The sequence below is a fragment of the Nestor notabilis genome, unplaced genomic scaffold (genome assembly GCF_000696875.1).
Source record: "Nestor notabilis isolate BGI_N333 unplaced genomic scaffold, ASM69687v1 scaffold7771, whole genome shotgun sequence".
Taxonomy (NCBI): Eukaryota; Metazoa; Chordata; class Aves; order Psittaciformes; family Psittacidae; genus Nestor; species Nestor notabilis.
The window spans coordinates 7,109-16,072 of NW_009913292.1; the positions used below are offsets into that span (position 1 = coordinate 7,109).

Sequence of the window (8,964 nt, forward strand, 5' to 3'; positions counted from 1 at the left end):
TAATGAGCAGTGTAATTACGCATAGCGGTGCTTTTTCCTGTGATTTGTTTTGACGCTTTAGATGTGCTGAGGTAAGTCCTAGCTGACTAATTCATGTATAATTTTAGATCAGTGCAAGTCTCTTAACCAGTAAATGCATAGCAGGATCTAACCAGGACTGCTTCAGAAGATGTTGGTGCGGAGCCACTGGAACTCTGTTTATGTTCAGCTTTACGCTGCCTGTGTCTTACGGCCAGAGCTCTCTGTGCGTGTTGGTGCTGATGGAGTCACCTCTAAGACTTTTCATTTATTCCAGCTGCCTTGGCAAAGTGCAGCAATCCAATTCCCTCAAGGAAAACTCTCCCTTAATTCTAATTTTACCTCTCTGCAGTTTTCCTTGCCTGAAGCCTTGCTTTTTCTGCTTCCATCAAGGCAAAGAACACGAAAGGAGAGCAATCTATAAAGTTAACATCACCTCTTTCTTTGTGGAAAATCCTTCCTAGCCACTCTACAGCAGACTTGGCAGAGACATTTGATTTCAGTTAAGGTTTTTAAATATTTCAGAGCTATAGATCCATGTGGTATGATGTTCAACTAATTATCATAAATATTTATGTGATAACTTGATAGCTAAGAGTGACTAGATGGTATGATGAAAAACACTTCACAGTTCAGTTTCAGCAGCTGAAGTAGACATGTTTCTCCTGGACAGGTCTATACTTCATTTGAATAGAACTGAATTTGTCTAACCTTTTGTGACTTGGCTTTTACTCCTCTTTTTATGGAGGAAATAATGGTAGTGGTTATACAAAATGTTCTTTGCTGTCCCATGCTTGATGAATTAATCACAGCAGTGAAATTGTCTTTTGTTTGTTTTTTTCCTACAGAAAAAGATGGCAAAGCCTTTCATCCAACATATGAAGAAAAACTCAAACTTGTGGCACTGCACAAGCAGGTTCTGCTGGGACCTTACAACCCTGACACTTGCCCTGAAGTTGGATTCTTTGATGTGCTGGGGAATGATAGAAGGTAAAAGGACTGGTGCTCTTCTTGGTCTTAACTCTGCTTTTCCTGTCTGAAGGTAACATCCAGTTTCCGCAGTAAGAAGACAAGTATGTGGGTTGCCTCAATACGTGTATGTGGTAGTGAAAAGTGAAAGTGGCCTCTTCAGATGCATCTTAGAAATCTGAGTCACAGTTCAGTAAAGATGCTAAGAGAAGATTATTGGGGTTTTTGAACCGCATTAGGAAAAGCCACTGTGCTGACAGTCCAGTTTCTCATAGCAGTTTAGGACTTCGTGGCTGTGCATTAATGTGCAGGCCCATGTTTCATCCTCACCCCACACCAGCGTTACAGTGGTAGCAGCATTCACCAAAGATAACTTCTGATTTCTGGGACCTGATGCATTCAAACTCTGAGTAAACTTTTATGAGATCTGGGCAGTCCCAGTGTCTCTCTTGCACTGCTTGCAGTTCAGGCTGCACTTGTAATGTTCATTGTTGCTGTTTCTAATGTGAAGGTAATCTGCAACACAGCACTGGCTTCCTGGAGCTGGACCCAGTGCACTGCTTTTGCCCAGATGGATGTAGCTTTCCTTTAGGAAGAATCAGGCTGTTGCATTAAGCTAACTGAAGCACTGTAATCAGTGGTTGTTACCATGTTTGTTCATCCAGTAAAATGTGTGCATTCTTTTCCTCAAACTAGAGTGGAAGAAGGGTAAAAAGTATTTCAGGTTCATTGGTTAGCTGGGAAGCTTTACGATGTAGTTCAGAATTCTAAGTAGGGTTGATGGCATGTATGAGATTTCACATAGGCACTGAGTTATGCCTGTCTGAAGGAGTTGTTCTGGTGCAGGCAGAAGAGAACACTTTGGGGAGAAAGCTGTTGGTGCTCTGAAACTGCATATGATAAACTTTGGTCCCTGGTCTCCCAACTTTTTTTGCATTGCCGGCTTCTCAGAGTTCATTACTGACTTCAAAAGAGTTTAGCTTTCTGTTATTTCAGCTGATTTCTCTCTCTCAGGAAGGAATGGGCTGCCCTTGGAAACATGTCAAAGCAAAAAGCTATGACAGAATTTGTTAAGCTCCTGAATAGGTGCTGTCACTTGTTTTCAACGTATGTCACTTCCCACAAGATAGAGAAAGAAGAACAAGAAAAGAAAAGGTAATGTTTGAGTTGGAGAATATTGAGTATGTAACTCTTGACCTGTGGACAGTATCACAGCTATCATATGCTGAATTTGTCCTGGAAAGAGAAGTGCTTGAGGTTTAGGTGGCTGTGGTACCGCTTGACCTCTTTCAGCCTTTTTGCTTTGCCAGTAATGAATGATTGCTTCTGACATGACAACTCCTAGAATGTAAGGAGTTGTTTTAATATTGCTGATGCTGTCATCTGCTTAAGAAATACACACTTCACAATGTCTGCACGGATATGTCTGTGGACTAATCATACACAGAACATGAAATTGTCAGGTGCTTTAAACTTCTAGCATGGGTTAGCAGCTTGACAAAGGCTATCTTCTACTATCATTTACATATCATGTTATTATTAAAATGTAGTATCCATGCGTTTACTGAACGTGTGTTAAAGCTTGGGAGTTGTTAAAGCTTTCCAGGCAATTTTCTTCTACTGTTCTCTGCTAGAGATAGTATAGTAACAGCTTAGAATGAATAACAAATTATAATACAGAGTTTACACTTGTCATACTGCAGAGCGCAGTAAAACTCAGCAGTGAGATGTTTTCTTCTTGTGTCCAACAAGACACTTCTCCAGGCCAATTTCAGTGGGAGGAGATGATACCAAACGAAAAGCCTTAGTGAGTAGGCAAAAGGCAGGTTACAGCATGTTGGAAATAACTCATCCTAGAGTTGTAGGAATGCTGCAATAGCTTATTGAGTGGATGTTGCAGAAGAGAAGAGGAAGAGCGAAGGCGGCGTGAAGAGGAAGAGAGTGAGCGTTTACAAAAAGAAGAAGAGAAACGTAGGCGAGATGAAGAGGAAAGACTGAGAAGGGAAGAAGAAGAGAGGAGGAGAATAGAGGAGGAACGACTTCGCATGGAACAACAGAAGTGAGTAGCTGAAACAAACAATACGTCAAAGAAAATAACTGCCTTGCACTTGAGGCAACTGTATTAACTGTTTAAATAGTTACACTAGGATTTAATACCTGAAGTTCAGAGCACTTGAGTCTGGCAGTGATGTTTTCATGCTTAGCTAAGAGGGACACAGTATGCAGAGAATAGTTATCCTAACATGTCATTGTATGCAGCCTTCTCAGATCAAAGTGCAGAGAAGCTTTGTTTAAAGAGAAGCTATGGAGGTTTTTGGATTCAAGGGCTGCACCTCATGAAGACTCGTGGCTCTGCTTCTTAAATGATTAATGCTGCACTCAGCTGAGCAGAGTTACATGTCCAGCTGGAAGCGTTGTTTGAACTGTGACTTGAAAGTTTCCATTCTTTCACAGGGGGTGGAGCCTTGCAAAAAGGATAAGTGCAGTTCAGTGGGGTGTTTCGAATGTATGGCTGGAATTTTCTAACTTGGTAGCCTAATGATACCTCCTTAAATGTGCTCCCTTTCTAGGAAATGGGAAGTGTCTGCAGATCTCATTTGTACACTGGTAATCACTGGATCTTACCAGCTTTCTAAAAGGAATGCAACATTCATGGTCAAATGCACTAAACCTCTGTTTGTAGCCTGAATTAAATTGTTTACTTAGAATATACAGCTCTAGTGATATTTCATTGTTCCCATCACATCTAGATGTGCTGGAAATGTGGATTTAGCTTTGCACACATAATATTTAAGGAAATAGTATATCATCAAAGCTGCTTTAGTCAGCAACCATTTTTCACAATAAAAATGTCTTTGCAGGAGGTGTCTCTGAAGTAGATCCTGTGTTTGAGAAGGGAGCAAATAATTAGTCCAAAAGTTTTGCTGTTTGTTTAACATGGTGAGAGCCAGGGGAGTGTCAAATACAGACATAAATGAACAGAGAATACAATAGAAAGTGTTGCACAGTGCTAGGTAACAAAAACTATGGTGTGCCTTGGAGATAAGAGGTTTTTATTTTAAACATGAATAGCAGATGTGTATTAAGTGGTTGTAGCAGGTTACAGAGATAAAGAATTTAAACAGAAAAGAAACATTGATATGTATATACAGGCCAAGTGTATCTAAACTGGTCTTAGTTTGGGGAAGAGTAACTAAGTCTTGCCCTTTAGTATACTAAACCAGTCTAATCCTGGAGCTTTTAAAGGATGATTTTGGGGGAAGGAAGAAGAGTAGGAAGGAACAAATTACCCCTGCGTTTGTGTGATGGTTCTTCCTTCTTCTGTAGCATTGATAGTTGGTCACTGATTGATATAACATGTGAGACAAACCCTGGAGCAAGCTAGTAATATTACTCTATAGTTTTTGTTAGGCCTTTGGAAAGAGGAGAAAACCTGAGCCTGTGCACAAGTGACTTGTGTTCTTTCTGAAGTTTCAGCAGTTGAGTTCATTGGAGGCGCAGATGCCCTATTTGGCAGAACATTTTTGTTCCTGAATTAGGCCACAGTCAGTCATGCTTTTCATATTTGTTTGCCTACTGTCCTGGGAAATCAAGATAGTAATGTGGTGTGTTCTTCTTAGATGTACCAGAAAGTATTGTCATGCTGTACCACAGCAGGTATGTCCTTTCCAATATCTGTAGAAGGGCTGCTAGAAGAATGGTTTCTTCATGTTTTCTGGAGGAACCAAATGTGGGGTTTTTCCTCTTGCTTGCTTGAGAAATTTGGTCATGCATTTTTTTGTAGCACTACCTCTTGATCAGACTACTGATTGGGAATTATGTAAGAGCTTTTGTTTCTTCAAGCATTTCTACCCTTCTTTCAAGGGTAGAAATTATTGCTCCCTTCTTTATATTCTCAGCATATTTTTTCTGCAAAGTTCACATTTGCATTGCCAATGGGCTCTGCTCTATTATGTAGATTTGTTTTAATTGGTTTTTGAAGGAATTGAATTAGCTGTCTTTGAGACTACTTAAATCACTTAAGTACAGGGATTTCCCCAATACCCTTAGCTGCTTGTAATCTTCATGCTCTCCTCCTACCAATCTAGGCAGCAGATCATGGCAGCGCTGAACTCCCAGACTGCCATTCAGTTCCAGCAGTATGCAGCCCAGCAGTATCCGGGTAACTACGAACAGCAGCAGATCCTAATTCGTCAGCTCCAGGAACAGCATTATCAACAGTACATGCAGCAGTTGTATCAAGTCCAGCTTGCACAGCAACAGGTATGGCCAAGCAGCTGAGAAACCTGGATTTTGTGTTCCAGGCTGTCTCTGGGAGGTGCTTACTTGTCTGCTGTTATGTCCTTGAAAAGATAATTGCTACAAGGGGAGATAGTGTCCTAGTGACTAATGTTGCTTCACATTCAAATACTAGAGCCCCATTATTTGATCCTTTCAAGTGGTTTTCTGAAGCAGCAGTAGTTAAGAAAATTCTAAGCAGCCATTAGTAATTACTTGGTTCAGTATCATTCTTGGAGACCAAACGTGAAACGCTCTGCTGCAGCATCGATTGTGTGTCTAATTTGATGGGGGCACACACCAGTGCATCTGAGCATGAGCAAAGCTATTCCAGGGACTCTCCGTGTAGGTATCACCCCTGAAGATCTGTGTAGAGCAGCAGGCTTTGGTCAGCCATGTGTTTCCAGCTGAACCTGTGTGCAGCACTGCCACATCACTACTGGGTTTGAGACTGCTGCTGCCTGTCAACTTGAGCACTACTGATTTCTCCCTCCTTTTGCATCTATTGTCTGACATCAGTATCTAATCACGTTGCTTGCTCGTGATTTGGGTGGGAGGACAAACTTTTATATTTCTGGTATCAATGGGTGGAGGCAGCACATTACTACTTTACAGGGGTTTTGTGCCTCGCCTTGGAAGGGTAATTCTCTGTTTAGGAGAATCTTGCATCTCTAGCAAAAGTGCTGTATTCACATCTCAAGCTATTTTTAAAGTTCAGAGATGTCCATCTGTAACTGTCTTAAACAGATGTAAGCCAGACTTCAAACTCTTGTATGTCTGACCTCTGTAGGCATGACCTGAATCTTAAATGGCCTGTAACTGCCAGCCTGAGGTCTGTTGTTCTTGAGCTAAAGACTAAACAGGAAATTAGTTACTGAATTTTAAGTCATGTGTGTTCTGACGAGGTGGCTGCCCTCAGCAAAGAACTGTCCAAGGAAGAAAGCCATACAAACCCATGTGAATCTCATGAAATTCAACCAAGTGCAAGGTCCTGCACCTGGGTCAGGGCAGCCACCAATATCAGTACAGACTGGGGATGAGGGGATTGAGAGCAGCCCTGCAGAGATGGATCTGTGGGTACTGGTGTTTGAAAAACTGGACATGAGCTGGCTATGGGCTCTTGCAGCCCAGAAAGTCAACTGTATCCTGGACTGGATAAAAAGAAGTTTGGCCAGAAGGTTGAAGGAGGGAGGTTGTTCTCCCTCTCTACTAGGCTATCATGAGGCCCCACCTGGAGTCCTGTATCCAGCTCTGGGGTCCCCAGTACAAGATAGACATGGACCTGTTAGTGGGTCGAGAGGAGGGCCACAGAAGTCCTCAGGGGTCTAGAACATCTCTCCTGTGAAGAAAGGCTAAGAGTGTTGGGATGGCTCAGACTGGAGAAGAGAAGGCTCCAGTGAGACATTGCAGCCTTTCAGTACTTGAAGAAGAGGGCTTATAAAGAAGACAAAGACCTTTTTGCAAAGGCAGTGACAAGACCAAGGGGCAGTGATTTTGATCAGAGAGTGTAGGTTTAGATTGGACATAAGGAAGAAAATGGTTTTTTTTTTTACAATGAGGGTAGTCAGACACTGGATCAGGTTGCCCAGAGGAGTTGTGGATGCTCCATCATTGGAAGCGTTCAACATCAGATTGGATGAAACTTTGAATGGCCTGATCTAGTGAAAGATGTCCCTGCCCGTGGCAGGCAGGTTGGACAAGATGATCTTTAAAGGTCCCTTCCAAGCCAAACCATGATTTGATGGAGTTGAAGTGGTACAGGAAAGTCAGAGGCTTCCTGCACTGTTATAGTTACTCTTGAAGCTTAATGACACCTTAGTACCAACGCTTTGGTGTCATAGTGGTAAGCAAAAACTACAGCCTCGTCAGTCTTGCCCTTCTGTAATTGATACTCCCTTGAGACTGAGGTGTCAGAGACACTGCTGCCAATTTTCTTCAGTGTTATCAGGCACTGCTCCTTTCAGTCATTGCTGTCTGCTTTCTGTGTACAGAAGACTAATGTCCTCCAGGACCTGGGCAAAACAGCCTTGCCTTTATAGTGGCTTACAAAATAGAAAGCCTGCTAGGCACTGAAGCTTAGCTTTCACATCTCTACCTAGACAACTCTTGTAAAGGAAAGGATGAAAAAGCAGCGTGTAACAGAGCTAAAATTACCTTATTCTGCTTCAGACTTTCCTGAAGACTTCTGAGGAATACTTTTTTTTTTGGATGACTAACTCAGCTGCCTTGGGATCTATTAGTGCAGTTAAAAAGTGCTGTTCTGTCATGGTTGCTACAGATCAGCTTATGATACCATTAATTTTGGAAGGGCTGTGTGCAGTAGTTGTCTGCAAAAGTTTTTGCCACTTTACATTGACTCAGTGCATAGAACTGCAGTAGAAAGTGGATCTGGGCAGCAACTATACAATTACTCAAATTTGAAATCTAACTAATGTTGGACTATAATGTCTTCATACTATGTTCCATTCATTTGTCAAAGTCAAGTGCTTATTAAGTTATTCTTTAAAGAATGGTACTGTGAATTATACCTTTTCCCTGTCCCCACAGAAAAGCATATGTAATCTCTCTGTGCTGATAACTAGGAGCAGGGGAATAAGCCTTGAAGCTAAATCCAAAGGATGGTTGTTATCTTGTATAATCTCATTTTAGGTGTATTTAATCCTTTGTGCAGGGGCAGCATGACAAATTCCACCTGAAGAGTTCCAGTGTACACAAACCATCTTCTAAAAGCAGCACCTCTGAGCCTTAATAACTGTTCTCCCAGACCACTCACAGTCCTTGGGGCTCTTGAGCATCCTTCTTTCGTATTAAATAACTGCCTTTGTGGATTTGACAAGAGAACCCTGTTGAGCAAGTTAAATCATAAATTGTCGAATACTTATTAGACCTCAAATACTTCCAGATCTTTTAGACCTGGATGAGGTCAGGCTAGAACCCTTTGAGCCCACTGGTAAAAGCCAGCAAACAAATCAATCACTTTCCATTTTGAAGGCAATCTTATAGGAATAACCGAAATGCAGAACTTCCCTAGTTAAGTGCAAGAGCTTATTGCATGTGCCTGAATTACCTTGGAAGTTGAATCTTTTTGTTCAGGTTGTATCCACCAGCCTACAACAAAGTGAATTCACTTCCCCTGATATTGAGTGTATGCGATTACCAGTGGTTAATGGGTGCTGTTTATGGGCTTCTGTGTCAAGCCTCCTCCTGGGATGCAGGAGGAGATTCTTTCTTTAAAGTGTCTTTATACCTCCTGCTGGAAGAGGGAGACATCTTGGGAGGGTTTGGTTTTATTGACTTGATTTCTGTCATTTTAGGCAGCCTTACAAAAGCAGCAGGAGGCAGTTGTGGCAGCGACAGGGACACCCCTGACTACTGCATCAAAGGCAAATGCACCTGCCCCAGGGGACACCCCATCTATTAACGGGCAGGCCAGTACACATGCAGACAGCCCTGAAAAAGAGCTGGATCCAGAGGTTTTGGAAGAAGCACTGGAGAATGGACCAAAAGGTAGGGCTATTTAGATTCCTTAATTAAAAATACATAATAAAAGCTTTTCTTAGGGTTCAGATGTCTGAAGTATGGTTACTGTGGCTCTTTGCTGGGCTTCAGTGGGTTGTGCAAGAACTAGCTTTGATTTCTGGGTCCAGCCTCTCTGAAGGGAGAACAATATTGCACTGACAAAACTCAGCTTTGGGGGAA

General features: G+C 42.0%; 1 protein-coding gene across 1 annotated transcript in view; it reads left to right on the forward strand.

Annotated features, from left to right (window-relative positions):
* Positions 1–808: 808 nt before the first annotated feature.
* ACBD3 (acyl-CoA binding domain containing 3) overlaps positions 809–8,964 on the forward strand; it is a 10,981-nt gene continuing 2,825 nt past the window's right edge. Inside the window, exons 1-5 of the mRNA XM_010023138.1 lie at positions 809–1,008; positions 2,002–2,142; positions 2,888–3,046; positions 5,076–5,250; positions 8,580–8,772. Coding sequence (XP_010021440.1) covers positions 809–1,008; positions 2,002–2,142; positions 2,888–3,046; positions 5,076–5,250; positions 8,580–8,772 — 868 coding nt within the window. The remainder of the gene's footprint in view (positions 1,009–2,001; positions 2,143–2,887; positions 3,047–5,075; positions 5,251–8,579; positions 8,773–8,964) is intronic.